The 20,980-nt window shown below is 38.2% G+C and overlaps 1 protein-coding gene and 1 pseudogene across 9 annotated transcripts in view; one reads left to right on the forward strand and one right to left on the reverse strand.

The window, feature by feature from the left end:
- Positions 1 to 20,980, reverse strand: part of RABGAP1 (RAB GTPase activating protein 1) — a 206,333-nt gene that overhangs the window by 175,436 nt on the left and 9,917 nt on the right. For 7 of the 9 annotated variants that reach the window (XR_002797731.3, XR_002797732.2, XM_071217011.1 and 4 more), the window contains exon 2: positions 7,056 to 7,255. The exons of the other annotated variants lie outside the window; for them this stretch is intronic. Coding sequence is in view for 4 of the 7 variants with exons in the window: in XM_071217011.1 (XP_071073112.1) it covers positions 7,056 to 7,205 (150 nt within the window). In the remaining 3 variants the exon portion in view is untranslated. The remainder of the gene's footprint in view (positions 1 to 7,055; positions 7,256 to 20,980) is intronic. 9 annotated transcript variants of the gene reach the window in all.
- On the forward strand, positions 10,796 to 12,141 carry LOC101436318 (E3 ubiquitin-protein ligase makorin-1 pseudogene; annotated as a pseudogene).

Raw genomic sequence — 20,980 nt, forward strand, 5'->3', positions numbered from 1 at the left:
GGTAAGTGTATTCTAAGAGACTTAAATCTTTAGGCTGTCCATGTGCCAGATGGGTACTGAATCTCAAGAGTCGCAACACCTATTCTCCAGTTCATTGAACTCACCCAGGACAACTAATAAGGAAATGATGATGGACAACATCCATCCTAAGGAAGAGACAGAGTCTGCAACTGCAAGCAAGATAGTCCCATCCATCTGCCCCATGGGAACTAAGTCCCTTCTAAATTAAAGACGGAGTGGGCATCACCATCCCAGAATCCTAGGGATTGGGGAATGAACAATGGACTAGAGTAGACTTACTGTTATTCTACTATAGAATTATTATGATTCTAGCAACAAAAGAACTTTTAAGATTTATGTGGAGGCAGTGGCCACTAGAGGTTCTGAGGGGAGGGACCGGGAAAAATAGGTGTAATTTGGGGGCATTTTAGAGACTTGGGAATTGTCCTAAATGATATTGTAATGACAGATACAGGCCACTATATATCTTGTAATAACTTAAAAGAAAGTGGGGAAGAGAATATAAACCACAATGTAAACTATAATCCACGCTTAGTAACAATGTTCCAAAATGTGTTCAGCAATTTTAACAAATATACCACACTAATGAAGGATGTTGTTAATGTTGGAAAATGTAGGAGGGCTAGGCAGCAGGGCATATGGGAATCCCCTACATTTTTTATAAAATATTTACATAATCTAAGTAACTTTTTAAAAAAATTAAAAAGTACATTAAAAAATATTTTATGGAAAGAAATGCCTATGTTTTCTATAACTATCCCATTCACATTAAGTTTTTGTGAATTAAGAGGTAGAATTATATAGCAAAGACTAACAGAATGAATTTAACAAATATTTTTAACAACTGTCATCTATCCTCAGCTATAAGATCTTGAGGACATGGGTCAGATCCAATTCAACTCTATCCTCATTCAGTCTTTTAAGAGCTTCTCTTTGACTGTGTGTTCTGCAATTTCATTATTATCCAGTTTGGGATTCAGCGTTCTTTATTTTGAAGCTGAGAATTCACATCTTTTAACACTTCTGGAAATTATTCAACTATTATCTCCCAAAATATTTTCTTCTTTCCCATTCTCTCCAAATGGAACCCTTATTAGATATATGGCAGTCTTACTCATACTAGTTTCTAAGTCTCTTAACTGTACTTTTCTATTTTCTCATCTTTCAATGCTATATTCTGGGTAATTTCCAGGTATTTAATTCTCTCTTTGGTCATGGCAAATCTGATGCTTAACATATCTGGAGCAATTTAATTTCAGTGACTCAAATTTTCATTTCTAAAAGTTATTTTTTAACTTGATATTTTAAAACTCTTTGATAATTGTATTCTTTTGTTTTCAACTTTTTCTTTAAATCTTTAATCATTTAAAACATTTATCTTATAGCTTATACCCAATAATTCTAATACCTAAAGTTTTGGTGGTACTTAGTCCTGCTACAATTTGCTGACTTTTGCTCATGGTCAGTTGTCCTCTATAAATATTTTTAAATTTTGGACTGCTTCTCTTATTTAGCAGGGTTACCTGTGGAGGACTATACCATCCAGGTTGGGCTCAGAGTATGTCCCTCCAGAATAGTTTTAGAATTGTTTCTATCAGGTGTTTTAAGAGTATTACCACCCAGAAATATGTAAATTGTGTAAATTCAAAACCCAAACAAACGTTAAGACAAGCCTATGGAAACAAATTCTCAGACAAGACTACCCTCCAAACCAGTGTCCAATATAGGTCATATAAGGTTCTTTATTTTCTTCCTGTGATTGTCAGTTTACATATTTTTCAGTCTCTCCTTTCAGTCAAGATGCAGACTATGAGGGTGCTAGCTTTATGAAGAGATCTCAGTTCCAACACCTCGTTTTAGTTTTCTGGCTGCAAAAACAAATATCATATAATGTGCTGGCTTAACAAAAGGAATTTATTGGCTCATGATTTCAGAGGTTACAAAGCTTGCTTCCTCCTGGGGTCTGTATCTTCTGGCTGGCTATCTTTGGCGTTCCCTGGCTTTTCTGCCATATGGCAATGCACAGGACTGTGACTGCTTTCTCTTCTAGGATCTGTTGACTTCCAGCTTCTGACTATTCTCCATGGCTTCCTTTTCTGTGTTCAATTTCCTGTGCTTATAAGGACTTCAGCCATATTGGATTAAGGCCCACATTTGTTTTGTTATGGGCATACTTTAATTACATCTTCAAAGATCCTAATTTATAAATGCATTCATGCCCATAGGACCAGGGGATGCCTTTTGCAGGGAAATGATTCAGTCTCCAACACCTTTCTTTTCTTAGACAAAAGGCTTAGTTTCTCACACCCAATATAGCTCTCAAGACCCAAGACCATTCAGTATAAGGAACAGAGAAGGTCCACAGTGTAACCACAATGTCAGGTCAGATGTATACTTATAGCTTTCAGCTTCCTGTTTTTGTTCCTTGGGGATTGTCTTTACTACTCTGTGAATATACCCAAGCAATTTAAAAGATGTTGTTATAGTTTTGCCAGCTCTCATAAATATTTTTGTTTTGGGACATTTTTAGGTTTTCTAGGTTTATCACATTTCCAAACTGGGAATCCTTATTCTTAGGGCATAAAATAGCACTTGGTTGACTACTAGTAGTCAACTAAAGTTTCAACAAATAACATTCAATTTGGACTTCTGAGATAAAAGAATAACTCACCTTTTAAATGTGTTTTCTAAAGTCAATGTAATTTACAAATATTATTTCTCAATGCAATGGAGTATTACTATTTCTATTAGTTGAACAATTCTAAAATGGGCTTTCCCCCCACTATTCTTCCAAAACTTCTGTTTCCGACAAAGACATAGATCTTCTTTTACTATTCATGTCCTAACCAAAAATTTTAAAAGAACCATATAAATAAAAAAAACACCAAGATCCTTGCAATTTGTTAAGTTTCATATTGTTATCACACATCAATACAGCAAATAAAATTGTTAAAAAGATAGCTAAAGTACTGCATAAATCTTTGCTTTTCCTTTTTAAATTGTTTTACTGGTCAATCTACTGGCTAAGAAAATAAAGTTTCAAAAAGAAGAATGAGGGAAGGGGACATGGCTCAACTGATAGAGCATCCGGCTACCATATGAGAGGGCCAGGGTTCAAACCCAGGGCCTCCTGGCCCATGTGGTGAGCTGGCCTACACGCAGTGCTGCTGCATGTAAGGAGTGCCATGCCACGCAGGGGTGTTCCCCGCATAGGGGAGCCCCACGCGCAAGGAGTGTGCCCCACAAGGAAAGCCGCTCCTTGCGAAAAAAGCGCAGCCAGCCCAGGAATGGTGCTGCACACATGGAGAGCTGACGCAGCAAGATGACACAACCAAAAGAGACATAAGATTCCCAGTGCCGCCAAAAATGCAAGCGAACACCGAAGAATATATAGCGAATGGACACGAGAGCAGACAATGGGGGTGGGAGGCGGAGAAGGGGAGAGAAATAAATAAAACAAATCTTTAAAAAAAAAAAAAAGAAGAATGAGCATCATTGAACAAGATGTCTCCAGAAATCCTATTATTCCTCTGATGACAGATCTCATAAATTTGACTAACAATAATTTTATTACTTCTTCACTTAACAGATCTACATACAGTATACCTACATACTGTATAGATGTACTGAAATTATATGTGAGCACAAAGAGGAATCATTTTCAATTTGGAGACAACGTCACTCAATATCCTTGTCTAAAAACCGGAAGCATCTCTCTTCAGGTAAAGAAGATAAATGAAAGAATAAGAAAATTTCTGTTTTAAAGTCTATTTTGCTGATCTCAGTGCAGTCCACTCCAGCTTTCTTGTGGTTGCTATTTGCATGATATATCTATTTCTATCCTTTTACTTTCTATTTGTATTTTTTAATCTGCAGTGTGTCTCTGTGAAGAGAATATAGTTGGATGTTTTTTAAAACCCGGTCTAATAATCTCTGCCTTTTGATTAGATTGATTAGCCCATTCACTTTTTTTTAAGTATATGAATTGTACTATTTTTTTTTAAAAGATATTATTTTATTTATTTCTCCACCACCACCACTCCCCTAGTTGTCTGTTCTCTGTGTCCATTTGCTGTGTCTTCTGTGTCTCCTTGTCTTCTCTTTAGGTGGCACCAGCAACCGATGCTGGGACTTTCCATAGTGGGAGAGAGGCCCCCAATCTCTTGCACCATCTCACCTCCCTGGTCTGCTGCTGCACCAGCTCTCCACGCAGGCCAGCACTCATGCATGGGACAGCACTCATGCAAAGGCCAGCACTCTGTTGTGCAGGGCAGCTCACCACTCAGGCCAGCTTGCCTTCACCTGAAGGCCCCGGAAATCGAACCCTACACCTCCCATATGGTAGGTGGGAGCCCAATCACTTAAGTCACATGAACTTCCCAGCCCATTCACATTTAATGTTATTATTGATAAAGGTGAATTTACATATGACATTTTATTTTTTTCTATGTGCCGTATGTCTTTTTTGTTCTTCTAATCATCCTTTACCGAATTCTTTTGTATTAAGTTAATATTTTCGAATGCAGCATTTAAATGTGTTCAAAGATTTTTTTTCACTGTGCATATACACACGTTTCTTAAGGAGGTATTAGGGATTGAACCCAGGACCTCGTACATGGGAGGCAAATGCTCACCACTGAGCTACATCCGCTCCCTTATTATATTTTTCTAAGTTATATCCTTTAATTGGTCAGTGTACGGCTTACAATATATATATTAATTTATCAAAATCAACTTCGGACTTACATTAACACAATCCCACTGATTACCCTTATTCCAGATAGTACCCTTATAAAGAGCACTACTCCCTTCCCCCATTTTCGTGGGATTATTGTTATACCTATGACACTACAAATGTTAAAAACCAAACAAAACATTGCAATAATTATTAATTTATAAAATTTTATATCTTCTAAAGAAACTGAGAAAAAAGAAGAGAGCAAGTATATATTTACAGGTTTTGTTATATTAACCTTTATATATATCATTTTGGTTATCTACACTTTTTCTTGTAGATTCAAGTTACTGTATGGAGTCATTTCCTTAGCCCCAATACAGCTTTGCCCCTACCATCTCCTTTGTGCTATTACTGGCAAATATATTATATTTCCATATGTTATAAACTCAAGAACACAATATCTCCATATTGTGTATACAACTGCTTTTTAAATCAGTTAAGAGAAGGAGAAAAATATAAGCATTTATACAGTCTTTTATAATTCCATATTACCTTTATTGGTGCTCTTTGACATTTTGTGTAGAGGGAGTGGGTCTCGGTTCAAATATGACAGATTCTCACTGCTCTTACAGAATTTTAGAAATTTTCTTGTGTAAGTGTTTCTTGGTTTACTCTATGTCCTTGGGACCTTTTCCAGAGAGTTCACGTTTGGTTTATTTTTTGAATAATGGTTACCACGTTTGCCGGTAAGCAGGTCTACAAAGCTCCTCATGTTTTCATGCAGAAAGACAATCTTGGCCACTGAGCTTTTAAAAAACTTAATTAAATCATATCCCCACTTAAAACCCTTCCAAAGGCCCCTTCACATTTATAGTAAAGTCCAATTCCAATTATGGCCTATAAGGTCCTACATGTTCTAGCCTCTGTTCATTTCAGGATCTCATCCCTGACCACTTTTTATTTTGGTCACTCTATTCTAGCTTCTGGCCTAAAAGGGTGGTCTCCCTTGAGGTCTTTGTATTTGCTGTTCTTCCTGGAAAGCTCTTTCCCCAGATTACCCCGTGGCTTTCTTCCTTGCTTCATTTAGGTCTCTGCTCAAATGTCATCTCCTTAAGACCCTCTCTGACATAATATCTGCCCTTAACTCTTTATCCACTTCTTCTGCCTTATTTTTCTCCATGGTATCTAAATTTACTTGACATATCATTTATTTTCTTAGTGCCTGTTTCTAAAAGCTCCAGAATAAAAGCAGAGGGATTGATCTACTTTGCTTACCATTGTATCCCTAGCAACTTGGACAGTACTTAGTAGCACTTTTATTAAATGAACTGATGTAAATAAGAACAGAAATATTTTTAAATTACTTACAATTTAAATGACAACTTATATAGCTAATCTACTGTTTTTAATTATACTCATAAAGCAGAGGAGAATAACAGAGGATGGGAAAAGGAAGTAACAGCTGCCTATTTGGTTGACAGAAGATAAAAGTGGTCAAAGGCTAGGCATACATTTAAAGTTCTGTTTCAATAATCCTAAAATTTATTTCTATAAATAGCATACTAGCATTACTGACCTGCTAGTGTCCATATACTATGTATAACAGGCCCAAAAGAAATAAGCTCCAGGCGGTGGACTTGGCCCAGTGGTTAGGGCATCCATCTACCACATGGGAGGTCCATGGTTCAAACCCCGGGCCTCCTTGACCTGTGTGGAGCTGGCCCATGCACAGTGCTGATGCATGCAAGGAGTGCCCTGCTGGCAGGGGTGTCGCCCCGTGTAGGGGAGACCCACACGCAAGGAGTGTGCCCTGTAAGGAGAGCCGCCCAGCGCAAAAGAAAGTGCAGCCTGCACAGGAATGGTGCTGCACACACGGAGAGCTGACACAACAAGATGACACAACAAAGAGAAATACAGATTCCTGTGCTGCTGACAACAACAGAAGCAGATAAAGAAGACGCAGCAAATAGACACAGAGAACAGACAACCAGGGTGGGGGGGGGAAGGGGAGAGAAATAAATAAATCTTAAAAAAAAAAAAGAAAGAAGCACCTCTAATTCCATGGGGAAAAAAAACAATACTAAAATTTTCATGAAAGAATGAAAACTGTTAATACTAAAACTACTAGTTTTATCAGTTAGAGGGATTAGAAAACTGAGGAGAAGCTAATCAAAGTAAAAATCCTTAAATATAAATTTGTCAGTGTCAGCAAGTATAAATATAACTCTTGGCATTAAAAAAAGAAGTATATTAATTCCATGTTCTCACTGCCCCGCCCCCATATCTTTATTGCTAAGGCCAAGTTTTGCAATGAATTTAAAACGCTAAACAAAATAAACAAGTTATGGAATCTTACCTTGAGCCCTGTTTTCTCATCATCACTTCCATTATTTGTAGATGGAGTCTCATCTCCTTGCCTGGAAACCAAGACAAAATCTTCACTATTAAGAGTTGATACTGAGTCTGAGGAGACACTGATTTTTCCAACAGAAGCCTTGTCATCCATGACTCAAGAATGAAGTTCAACTCATGAATTATTAAATATTTTTAAAATGCCTGAAAAACAAAAACCATAAAGATACTCATATGGAATGTCTATCAGAGATTCAATTATGCTCTCATTCTTATAAATCACATGAAAAACAACTTAAAAAATTTTTCCTGAGACTATCACTATTTAAAGTTTAGGCTTTTTATTCCAGATAATAAAGGAATTTTATGCTATTCAGTGCCAAGAAAATTCAGACCTCAAAAAAAATAAATAAATAAAAAGTAACTAAATAAAATATATTCCCTTCAGAATAACCCTGCCTACTTACAGTGATTTCTTTGGCACATGTTGCTCCAAAAATAATGAAATACTAAATTTCTGTTTTCTATCTTGAAATTTGTAAAGCTGTACACACAAATGAAATTGAAAGCATTTAAGACAATAAAAAGCTTTTCCTAACATTATTCATACTTACATTATAAATACTAACACCTCTTATACTTTTTAATATAACATTTTTTGTGTGTTGTATATACCTTCAAAAAAATACAATTTACAAAAATGATTGGGTGGGGGGGTTGGGAGTGGGGTATATGGGAACCTCTTCTGTTTTTTTAAGTTTTTTAACGTAACATTCTTTGTGATCTATTAACTTTAATAAAAATAAATAACCAAAAAAATACTAATGACATGTTTTTTAAAAATCAAAATTTCACATTAACAACCAAAAGAGAAAATTCAAGCATAAATTCTAGAGTTGGGAATATATGACACAGTAATAAATCAGAAGTCCAATTATAACTCAATCTTCCCACTTTACAGTTTCTCATAACTCAATTCAATATGAAAATTACCAATGACATAATTTTGAGCCAAAAATCCCCAACAAAAAATACAAAGATATGTCCTTTATGAAAAGCTATTCAATTATTTACTGACTCCTAAAATAAAACTCATTCTCATCTACCATTTTAAAACCTGGTTCTTCATACACTGACACTGGGTTGCCAAAACAGCAACAGAACAATGCAACATTATACTAAGAGAGCTTTAACCAATTAACAAAATAAGCTCTGGCTCTTTGTTAGGGTGTACCTCAAAGAAGAGTGGTTCTGAGTCTGTTTAATCTCTCCAATTTAAGAAGCCCTGATTTATGCTTTGGATGTTTTACTGAACATGTTTACTGAGCATAAGGCCTTCAGCTACACAAACTTCTAATAGCAGGAATTATCTAATCTCTGAGAATTATAGTTGGAAGAAAATTTAGAAATCATCAATACTTTAAAGTAGATAAGGAAATGGCAGCCCCAATAGAAGTAAGATCATGTAACTAGTTAATGGCACTGCTAAGGCTAGAATCCTGAAAACTCTGCCACTTTTTACTTAAACTTAACCCACCTGCTTAGTGGCTATCACAACTCTACACTTCACAAGATCAAATCTAAATACATAGTATGGCGTTCAGAGACAAATGTAGTTTTGAAAATTTTAAAGAAAAAACTTAACCATTCAATGAATACGAAGTGTCTAATGTATAGGCTATAGTGAACAAGAGAAATTAGATCCTTTCCTGAAAGGAGTTTACAAGTTTGGTAGAGAACAGAAAAAAAATCTTGTCAGACTAAAGGGTACTGATTCAGGGTAAAGAAATCCATGGGATTTCTGTTGTGAGAGGGGCTGAGTTGAAGAGTGAAGAAGTATTTTAAAGGGGGTAATGTCTTTTCTGAGGATATATATTTTAATACCTCCAGGTATTTGCTCTCGCAGTATCTCCTTTCTAGAGTGGTTTCCTTGCTTCTGTACTTGATCAACTCTAAATCATCATGATCTAACCACCCTTCTTCTCTGAATAGCCTTCTCAGTTCATTTGCCCATTCTCATTCCAGAGCCAAATGATTTCCCTCCCTTATCTCTGTGCCCACAGCATTTACCTTAAAAAAAAAAAAAAAAATAGTACCTAACGTGGTAATTCAATTAGATGGTGAGCTTTTTAATTTAATCTTTGCATCTCTATTTCACAGATGAGGACATTGAGGCTTAGAGAGATGGTATAACTCTGTAAGTGGATAGACACAAAGTAAAAAATTGAACCCACTTATCTCTGACCCCAGAAGTTGTCCTCTTTCCTTAGATTACGTTGTTCTAATGCCACAAATTTATGTCTTACCTCAAAACACTCAGTTTTGGATAGAGGAGTCTGTATCTTTTGTAGACCTTGTATTTTAGATGAGGTTTTCATGCTCAATGAATAATTTTTTCCATCTTTTAAAATATGGTTGAAAGTAGGACAGCAGAGTGCCCAGGAAAGTCCTCTAAAGCTATGATCTCAGTACACTAACAACTTTCTTTAATATTCTGGACTAAAAAATAATATACTTCTGGTATTTATACTATGAAACTTAGAAGACCTGGCAGGTTTAAAGTTCCACCTATTTTCTTTGAAAGGTGATGGGAACTACTCTTTATGAGATACTTTACTGTTTGTTCTGGCAACTGAAAGTAACTGAATCACTAGGTGAGAATGAAGTTTATCAAAACATTAAGTAGTTCAGGAAAAGGCATATAATAAGACTCCTCAACTGTGGCCTCCATCGGCAGAAGTGAAGGAATCCATGAGTTCCAAATACTCTAATAAGACCTCCCCTTCCTTCCCTGGACTCCGCAATGAAAAAGTGCCCCAGAACTTAGTGTATTCCTGTCAAAACTCTAGAGTACTCACCACCTCAGTCTTGAGACCATCAGGACTAATTATGTTTTGTTTTTAATTTCTACTTGCATCAGTTACGACAGAAAGCCCCCTACTCTAATTCCTCATGCTTCAGACTTTAATACTAATGCCCATGGACAATAAATTACAAACCCTTTCCCCAAGATACTCTGTACTGCCATCCCCCTTCGAACCATTGTCCATAGCACCTATCACCATTTGAAACACTTCACATTTTAGTAATCTGTAAGTATCATGTAAACTGGAACCTAAACTCCATGAGAGCACAGATTTTTATCTGTGTCATTAACTGTTATATCCTTAGTACCTGGAACAAAGCCTGGCACATAGTAGGTACTTAATTATTTATTAAAGAAGTAGAATAAAATGCAAACAAAGATGGAAAGGAACAAGAGTTACGCCATGAAAAGGTAAGACCACCTTTTACAGACTAGCAATAAAAACAGTATTCATTTGTGATAGTGAAGCACATGATTAGGAGTTAGGGAAAACACCCAGTTAGAATACTGGTTCTGCAACTTATTAGCAGTATGAGCTTGGTTACACTAAGCCTCAGTTTTCATAACTGAAAATGGTAAACTAACCACTGCATAGAGCTATTTTAAGAATTACTAAGGACTATAAATATATATATTTAACAATCTTAAGTAACAAATATTTAACAAAGCATTTAACAATACACAGAACATTATAAGCATCCAACAGCTATAGCTTTTTAAAAATTTCCAATTTTTAAAAATTAACAAAATTAACCGATTTAAGTAATTCAACTTAGAAGACACATTTTTGGGGCAAAAGCATAGAACTCCTAATTCTGCACTCTAATTTGTTCAAATCTAAAAAAATGGAAAACTTTGAATAATAATGCCTTGGCATTGGTGGCAGTTGGACTAAACAGGTCACCTGCAGGTATTTTATGCATGGGGTTTTAAGGAAGGAGGTAACTATCACTACACATGACCTCTCTGACAGTCCATATGGTATAGTGTGCAAGTATTTTCAGCAAGGGTACTGTTATTTATGGAGACCACTGCAGATAGCAAACCAAAACACGGCAAACCACTGAAACAGGAATAAGCAACTGCTACAGATCTAACTGCAAAACCATCCCTTGCTGCTTCCTCAAGTCTTTGATCAGTAGTTGGGTCACTTGTCAAAATGAGTGCAGGTGAAGCTGAGTCAAGAAATTCAAACTTTGCAACTGTAGGAGCAGGCACAGAAGACTAAGTGAATGCCACTGAGTTTGTTCTGGACAACCCTACTGTGGCCATACTGCCCCTTCCTGCACTGAAATACCCCCACAGGGCTCAGTGACCAAGGAAGAATCAGGGAAAAGAACAAACCGCTGTGTAAACAAAGAAGCAGCTTTGCCCCTATGCTGCAGTGGGAGAGTGCCAGTATGGGGAGAACTGAGCGTATCTCCATGGAGATCATGTGATATGTGTGGGCTACAGGTCCCATCCATCCAATGGATGCTACCCCAAGATCACAACAAATAAAATCTTGCATTGAGGCCCATGAGAAGGACATGGAGCTCTCATGTTGTTCTTTTACTATCCAGTGCAGTAAGGACATGGTCTGTGGGATGTGCATGGATGTAGTCTATGAAAGTCAATCCCAGTGAGCACTGCTTTGGAATTCTCTCCAACTGTAATCACACCTACTGCCTTAAGTGTATTCGCAAGTGGAGTATGCTAAGCAATTTGAGAGCAAGATCATGAAGTCCTGCCCAGAATGCTGGATCACATCTAACTTCATCATTCCAAGTGAGATGGAGGAGAAAGAAGAGAAGCAGAAACTCGTTCAGAAATACAAGGAGGCAATGAGCAACAAGGCGTGCAGGTATTTTGATGAAGGACGTGGGAGCTGCCTGTTTGGAGGGAATTGTGTTTACAAGCATGCATATACTCATGGCTGTAGAGAGGAGCCACAGAAAGTGGGAACATCAAGCAGGTACCGGGCCCAAAGAAGGAAACACTTCTGGGAGCTCACTGAAGAAAGAGAGAACAGCAATCCCTTTAACAATGATGAAGAAGAGGTTGTCACCTTTGAGCTGGGTGAGATGTTGCTTATGCTTCTGGCTGCAGGTGAGGACAATGACTTGACAGACTCTGAAGATAAGTGGGACTTGTTTCATGACGAGCTGGAAGATTTTTATGACTTGGATCTACAGCAACTTTCAGTGGAGAATGAACTGGTCTGCTGAGCCTCAGACAGCAGCTATTACCTGTGGTGGTATGGCAGTGCCTGTGTTTCTTTCCTAGGCAGGTCTATCAATTCCAGGTGAGGCTGTAATAATTTTTACCCAGGGTCTGTCTTCTCAATCCCTCACCTTTCCCCAAGGAGTGGGTTTTCTGTTTAAAAGTTACAAAAAGTAAATCTTAGAGTTAGTTTTTTTTGTAATATGAGCTTAACTGCCAGAGAGTTAGTGTAGGTTTGTTGAATCATGTTTTCCACCAGATTCACACAGTTCCAGGGTTAGCATTGATGGACTTTCCGCACTCCTTTTAAGGACCCCAGGTTCAAAATATAAAGCACTGGACATGCTTAGTGGCATAAAATAAATGCAGAGTAGGAAGGTGATTCCCAAGGGCTGATAACCTTGGCATGTGTTGAGTGCAAGTGTGTAACAAAATTTCATCCTTGCACAGATGCAGTGTTCTTAGCCTTAGTGGGAAAACTTGGTTTAGTGGTTTCAGCCTAGTGTGGCAGACAGATCTTCAAGGACAAAGCAATATACTGATATTGGTAGTTGTTAATATAGCAGTGCTAGCACTTTCTGTCTATATAAATATTCAAATGGGGTTAGCCATGGAGGTTTAAATTATCTGGTTATCCCATATATTTGCACAAACTGGGTCTTAGATACACAGTTGTATATAATGTTTTATAATCTCCTAGGCTTTCCAGTTCAGCACTTTTTAAGAAATCTTTGTCTTCATATGAAGGCTGTTGTTGGTTTTTTTGTGTTTGTTTTTGTGGGTCTTTGCCTCCTTCCACCCCTGAGCTTTGCAGGTAGACAATGTGATTCAAAACTACATTTCTAAGGTGCTTATTGTAGTGGAGTTGTTGGTTTGCAGTAGTAAGTCACACTTTTTCACTAAAGGGGGAGTCATCCATGAGGCAAGCTAAAGTTAAGTCATTAGAAAAATACCTTAATTGGAAATTTTAGCTTTGCATTTTGTTGTTCTATTTCCTGAAAATAGTTTGGAGATGGCTCCTGATTTGTCCATCTACTGCTTTGATTCCTTGGATCCCAACCATTTTCGCTTTAAGAAAAAACAACTGTTGCAGAGGTCTCTGTATTTAGCAGCTGCCCTTTTTTAAGAAGCACTTTTCCCAAATAAAACAATTTAAAAATAATAATGCCTTATCTTCGTATACTACTTTACAGATTAAGAATGTACACATTTATCTCATTTGCTCATCCTATCAATGTAATGTAGACAGTAATGATTTTTATCCATTTTAAATAAGATAATATACATAAGAATACCCATTACAAAAGTGATGGAGCCTAAACCATTACCAATCAGGCCAAATTGATTAGTTCAAGTTCAGCAATGTCCCTGTTAACATTTAAAAGATGAGTAGAGGGAAGCAGACTTGTCCCAGTGGTTAGGGCGTCCGTCTACCACATGGGAGGTCTGTGGTTCAAACCCCGGGCCTCCTTGACCCGTGGGAGCCGGTGCAGTGCTGATGTGCAGCAAGGAGTGCTGTGCCACGAAGTGGTGCCCCTAGGGGTGCCCCACACGCAAGGAGTGCACGCCGTAAGAAGAGCCGCCCAGCATGAAAGAAAGTTCAGCCTGCCCAAGAATGGCGCAGCACACATGGAGAGCTGACACAGCAAGATGATGCAACAAAAAGAAACACAGATTCCTGTGCTGCTGACAACAACAGAAGCGGACAAAGACGACGACGCAGCGAATAGACAGAGGACGGACAACTGGGGCGGGGGGGGGAGGGGAGAGAAATAAATAAATAAATCTTTTAAAAAAATAAAATAAAATAAAAAATGAGTAGAGATTTTCTGATGGAAAATTAGTCTCATGATTCTAAAACTGAGAATTTTTTTTACCAAAATTCACTGTTCTGTATCATAAGCGACAATTTTATACTCAACTGCAGAAGTCAAAGACCATGGTGACCCAGCTAATGGGGAGTGAAATGGAAAGAAATGGCCATGACAAAGGCTCCTTTGACAGTTTTTCAAAAGCAACTGGCTCCTGGATAATCAGTGTTTTTAAAAACTTGAACTTTGGGTGGGGGAGTGGTATACTATGGGATGTCTGTACTGTTTCTAGTTACTAACATCATTCTGAGAAGTAACATAAATGGTGACCTTGAGGTGGCACAGATTTGCTAATGTGAAAGTGCAAAGGCAAAAACCACTTCCCGATAAGTGACCTAGCTTGATAATTGTGGGTGACACTTATACAATTAAACTTGGTATGATTCAGATAAATGAAATGTACTAGCTCCCAACCACTAGCCCAGGGCTCTGGTTCATCTCTACTTCCCCAGTTTTCTTGAGAATCTCTCTCTCTTTTAAAAATTATTTATTTATATTTTTAGGAGGTACCAGGGATTGAATCCAGGACTTCCTACATGGGACGCAGGCACTCAAGCACTTGAGCTACATCCGCTCCCGATACCCTCTTCTTGAAGCAGTATTAACTGCATCCATTTCTACCATTTAAGTGTGACTCCCACTCTCAATGAACAGTCCCTCTCAAAAGACTAGCCCCTCCACCTCAAAAACTGACACAGTACCTCCTCCTTCAAAAAACCATCAGGGACACAAAATTCCAAAACCAAAAGAATTCTTTTCAGTTCTCATCTTACTTCTATCAACTGATGTAAATAAAAATACTGAGGGAAGCGGATTTGGCCCAATGGATAGGGAGTCCGCCTACCACATGGGAGGTCCGCGGTTCAAACCCCAGGCTTCCTTGCCCATGTGGAGCTGGCCCATGAGCAGTACTGATGCTTGCAAGGAGTGCCCTGCCATGCAGGGGTGTCCCCACATAGGGGAGCCTCACACACAAGGAGTGAGCCCCATAAGGAGAGCCTCCAAGCGCGAAAAAGTGCAGCCTGCCAAAGAATGGCGCCGCACACACAGAGAGCTGACACAACAAGATGACGCAACAAAAAGAAACACAGGGAAACGGACTTTGGCCCAGTGGTTAGGGCGTCCGTCTACCACAGGGGAGGTCCTCGGTTCAAACCCCGGGCCTCCTTGACCCGTGTGGAGCTGGCCCATGCGCAGTGCTGATGCGCGCAAGGAGTGCCGTGCCACACAGGGGTGTCCCCCGCGTAGGGGAGCCCCACACGCAAGGAGTGCACCCATAAGGAGAGCCGCCCAGCGCGAAGGAGGGAGCAGCCTGCCGAGGAATGGCGCCGCCCACACTTCCCATGCCGCTGACGACAACAGAAGCGGACAAAGAAACAATACGCAGCAAAAAGACACAGAAAACAGACAACCGGGGGAGGGGAGAGGAATTAAATAAATAAAAATAAAATCTAAAACAAAAACAAAAACAAAAACAAAAACACAGATTCCCAGTGCCGCTAATAAGGATAGAAGCAGGTCACAGAAGAACACACAGTGAATGTACACAGAGCGCAGACAATGGGGGGGGGGAAGGAAAGAAATAAACTAAAAAAAAGACGCAGCAAACCAGGGAGCTGATGTACAAAAGATTGAGCACCTCTCTTCCACTATGGAAGGTCCCAGGATCAGTTTCTGGTATCACCTAAAGACAAGACAAGCGGACACAGAAGAACAGACAGCGAATGGACACAAAGTGTGTGTGTGTGTGTGGGAGGGGGGAATAAATAAATAAATCTTAAAAAAAAAAAAATACAGGCGGACTTGGCCCAGTGGTTAGGACGTCCATCTACCATATGGGAGGTCCACGGTTCAAACACCGGGCCTCCTTGACCGGTGTGGAGTTGGCCCATGTGCAGTGCTGATCTGAGCAAGGAGTGCCGTGCCACGCAGGGGTGTCCCCTCACATAGGGGAGCCCCACGCGCAAGGAGTGCGCCTCATAAGGAGAGCCGCCCAGCACAAAAGAAAGTGCAGCCTGCCCAGGAATGGCGCCGCACACAAAGAGAGTTGACACAACAGGATGACACAACGAAAAGAAACACAGATTCTCATGCCGCTGACGACAACAGAAGCGAACAAAGAAGACGCAGCAAATAGACACAGAGAACAGACAACGGGATGGGGGGTGGGGGAAGGGGAGAGAAATAAATAAATCTTTAAAAAAAAAAAATACAGGTATGTAAAGGGTGTTATGAGACTACATAGAAGGGTTATGCTACACCTGTCCCACAGCCACCTCAAAACCAATTTCACATGTCTAAAGTCAAATCATTACCCTCCCGTCACAAAAGCATATTCTTCCTCTTAGGTTGACCTAAGATAGAAAACTCAAAAATAATTCTTGACTTCTTTTCTCATTCTCTCTTGGAAAGCCACTAGATTTTAGTTTCAAAACATACCTCAAATCTATCTCTTCTTCACCATCCCTCCTATCACTGCCTAAGGAGATCTTTGTTTTCTTCCTACTTGGCTATAACCAGACTCTCTGATTATCAAGTCTCCTTAATTTCTCCCATCAAATACCCTACCCCTCCCCCTTTCTCAAAACCTTTGATTGCTCCTAAAACAGAATAAAACTCCAATTCCTTACATCATTTACAGTTCTTCAAACTTTGGAGCCAATCTGCTGTTCTTGTCTTCCATCTAATCATATCAAACCACCAAATATGTCCTGCATTTTTATGCTTGCAAGCCTTTGGACATGCTCTTGCCTAAGTCAGGAATGTGTCATTTCTCCAACTAGCTCTTTTTCCCACCAGCAACCTAGTGATAAAACAGATATTAAACTCCCTCTTCCCTTTTCCCAATATTCATTATTTCCTTCTAGGGTTTCCTTATATTATAATATAATATAAATTGCACAGTAATAAAATGTTATAACTTTTTATACTCTACTATACTGATTGACCCATTCATTCCAGAAATAGTACTACGTATAAAAACCAGCATGCTAAATACTGGGAATTCAATGGGTACATACACAGTTCCCTTGAACTACCTGTGGACAGGGATCTTATGACAGTCATATTATCTTCATTTTCTTACTTATTGGCAGTGCTCAATAAATTTGGTTGGATAAAGATTCTTTCGCCAGTGTTTAATTGGTAGGGTCTAAGTAATTTGAGCATGATATACTATAGGCATGTGATTGGGGATATGGATATGAATGATGATTGGACACTATCACATGAAAAGGACTATTCTTGAGTGTGCCTGATTGATTCCTCAGTAAGTTCTCACCTGGAATGGCCAAAAACAGTTAAACAACAGAGACACAAAACACACTTTAGATTCTAAAACTCTAAGCAATTCCTTCCCAACCTCCCAGATTTCCCCCTTGTTTCCAACGCTCAACTAGTGAGCAAACAAGTACAGCTATAGGAATCTTAAGGGGGATGCTTAAATCATCTTGCTAAATCTAGTAATAGTAGTATTACTTACTGGTTCATGAGTGCCAATTACACGTCCAAAGTGGCACTAAGAAGCTTATTAATTGTCTTCATAGCAATCTTGCCAGGTGGGAATTAATTTCATATTACAGACAAACTGAGGCTTAGATGGAGTGACTTTTTTAGTTCACAGATAAAATTGCAGAACGTGATCCAAACCCAGGTATCTAGGTGGCTCTGTCCTTTTCTGGATTACAAATGCCTATTCCTTGGTGTCCCTATCTCCATTCTCTCCCCATTCCTATGCAACGCCAGCTTAATCCTTCTAAAACACAGATCTGATTAAGATTATTTTGCTCAGAAAAAGAACAAAACAAGAAGTAGCAAAAGTATCAAGTCTTGAAATACTTTACTAGCCCAATTCCTGTGAGTTTGTAGCCCTTTAAAATTATACAATCAAGTTTAAAAGGAACTATTGAATAAGAATAAAATAAAGCACACAATTTTAGTCTCAGCTCCACACCCCCAGCCTCTGTTTTCCTACATTGATTTTCACATGCATTCCTCACAGCCTATCCCTAGGATTTGTTAGGGACAAATCTAACAAAACTCAATGGAAACCATCCTTTATAAAAATAAATTCTTCTCCACCAACTCTAATTGCTAAACAATAGATGTGCCTTTGTTTTAAGCCTGCTCTGCATTTGGGAGCTGCTTCACTGAATTCTTTCAGTGAGACAAAATAATCATATTAATTTAAGTTTCTGATTTATTTCAGCTGAGCTTAAAAACCTAAAACAAAAACAAAACAAAACTATCATCCTGGGCCCACTGCACTTAAAGAAATCTCAGTTTATCTAAAAGCCACTCAAAGGCAAATTTTAATATACAATGCTTGTGACAATTTACCTAAACTATTGATTCAGTTCCATTCCAGATTAATTAAAAAATATATAAAATCCTATTTTCCTTAAAGACAAAAAGTGATAAAAGCCTCATTGTATTATAGGATCTTCAGCATGAAATTTATAATATCAATATAGGAAAGAACCTAAAGAAAAGGGCCCATGTTTTCAAAATTATTTCTTATTTTTTCAGGAGTAATAAAGGTTTATCAGGACTTTTTAAAGTTAACAATCTGTTATAAGAAAAACATTAAACTGGGAGTTACCCCTTGGCCCTTTTTATTTGACTTGGATGATTTTGCAGCTGCAGTTTTCTCATATATAAAATGAGGGGTCTGAACCCTTTTTATTCTTTTGTGAAATGTGAGTACTCAGGAAAGGGGAAAGGGGGAAGGACTGCCAGGTGCTTTCAGAACAATTCCATTAGGTAGGCACAATTAGTTCCATTTCTAAAAATGAAAAAATTGAGCCTAAGTCATTAAGTAGCTTACCTTCAGTCATACACTAAGTGTAAAATTTAGGATATCCATGTTTTCCTGATCCCATATACTCTTCTCTACTATACCTTAATACTTCTAATGAAAGTACAAAAGGAAAGAATAAAAGGCACACGAAACAATTCATTTAACTGCATTGATTATGTAATACTCTTGACATCTGGAAATACAAAACCATATAAATGGTTTCCCCATATCACTGTGGATATTTCAGGAAGCAGCATTTTTACTTTCCCAGATCCCTAGGTATCCTGCTATTATGTCACCTCAACATGGTATCTCTGAAACTAAATATTTACATTGTTATTTGGATGCCATTTCCACAAGAGAAACCTACTTCTGGGAACACAGGGTAAGTTTAGCTTAATGTTAACATATTACTCATTTACAAGGTCAGCTATATTCTAACTTGCTATAATAGATTTTTTCAAGTATCCTTATCTTTACTTTCTCTGGAACAGATTTCTAAATGTAATACAAATATTAATAACGGGTATATTTAAAGAATGTAGAGTTTCCAAAGACTTTTGCTCCTTTTAGGAAATTAGTCAATACATTCCTTCTCTTCTATCCCTAGGATAGAAAATGAGTCTATTTCATTTAGAATATCAACCTGTCAATTAGATCTGAAATGTCTTCATTATTCACTGCTCCCTAATTTTTGTGAATTTAACGTCAGGCAAGCAAATCATTCAATAAATGACCAAAGTCAAAGATAAATGCAGTAAATATAGATTCTCTTTTCTGTAACCTTTGATTTTCAGGGAAATATGTGTAGGCAAGTCAAGAGCGTTTGGCAGAAGACACATTTCCTGTGCCTGCTAATCATGAGAAAAACCTGGTCCATGGTTACAAAGGGATGGAGAGACATTTGATAATGTTTGAGAAAGGTGGTAGGCAGTCAATAAGCATTTTGCTGAGCACCTTCATTCATATCACTGTAAAAGCCACTGTGTAAAAAGATATTAAATTCACAAATATTAAATTAAGTTCCACAGATTTTTTTACCTTATCTGAAAAGATACTTTCTCACAACAAAATACCAAAAAGCAAAAAAAAAAAGATAGCTCTGTTTCCAACAGGGAACAAACTTTAATACAAGTATTACTTTTGAAGTTAGACAAATCTGACATTTCCTGAATTCACAGAGAATTCAATAGGTAACTAGATTAACTATATGACCATTTCTTTTCTATAGATATTTCAGAAGTTTATTCATAGAAAACTGTATGGCACAGCAAAAAAGATTTATGTGACATGTTCCTACACTCAATTTGCCAGAAAGTTCATCAGCACACCTTCAAGGGCATAAGAGACTCTATCACCTCTGAGGTAAAAACATTAAAATGATTAATCTATGTCTCCTGCCATTAACACTCTACCAATGCCCAACATTTAATCCAATTTAGCCTTAAATGCTGCCTTTTCTACTTTGTATATCAATTTCTTTTCTTAAAAACAAGGGCCATTTTTGAAGTAATGAAAATATTCTAAAATTGTTTGTGGTGGGAAGCAGGTTTGGCTCAATGGATAGAGCGTCCACCTACCACACAGGTGTAGGGTTCAAACCCAGGGCCTTCTGACCTGTGTGGTGAGCTGACCCACACGCATTGCTGATGCACACAAGGAGTGCCAGTGCCACGCAGGGGTGTCCCCCACATAGGGAAGCCCCACGTGCAAGGAGTGCGCCCTGTAAGGAGAACTTCCCTGTGTGAAAAAAGTGCAGCCTGCCCAGGAGTGGCATCGCACACACAGAGAGCTGACATAGCAAGATGATGCAACAAAAAGAGACACAGATTCCAGGTGCCAGATACAAGAATACAGGCAGACACAGAAGAACACACAGCGAATGGACATAGACAGCTGGGGAGGTGGGAGAAGGGGAGAGAAAGAAAAAAAAAAAAAAGAAACTCTTAAAAAAATAGGATAAAATTGATTGTGGTGATGAATGCACAACTCTGTGATTATATGAAAAGCCAATGACTGGACACCTTGGATGGATTGTATGGTATGCAAATATACCTCAATAAAATTGCTAAACAAAACAAAAAAAGCCCCACTATCAGAAAAGGGAAAACAAGATTGTACTACAGATTGTTGATTATAATCACCAAATGCATAAATAAGGAAAAATGGGAAAGAGAAAGTTTAGAAAGAGT

The sequence above is a fragment of the Dasypus novemcinctus genome, chromosome 8 (assembly GCF_030445035.2).
Source record: "Dasypus novemcinctus isolate mDasNov1 chromosome 8, mDasNov1.1.hap2, whole genome shotgun sequence".
Lineage (NCBI taxonomy): Eukaryota > Metazoa > Chordata > Mammalia > Cingulata > Dasypodidae > Dasypus > Dasypus novemcinctus.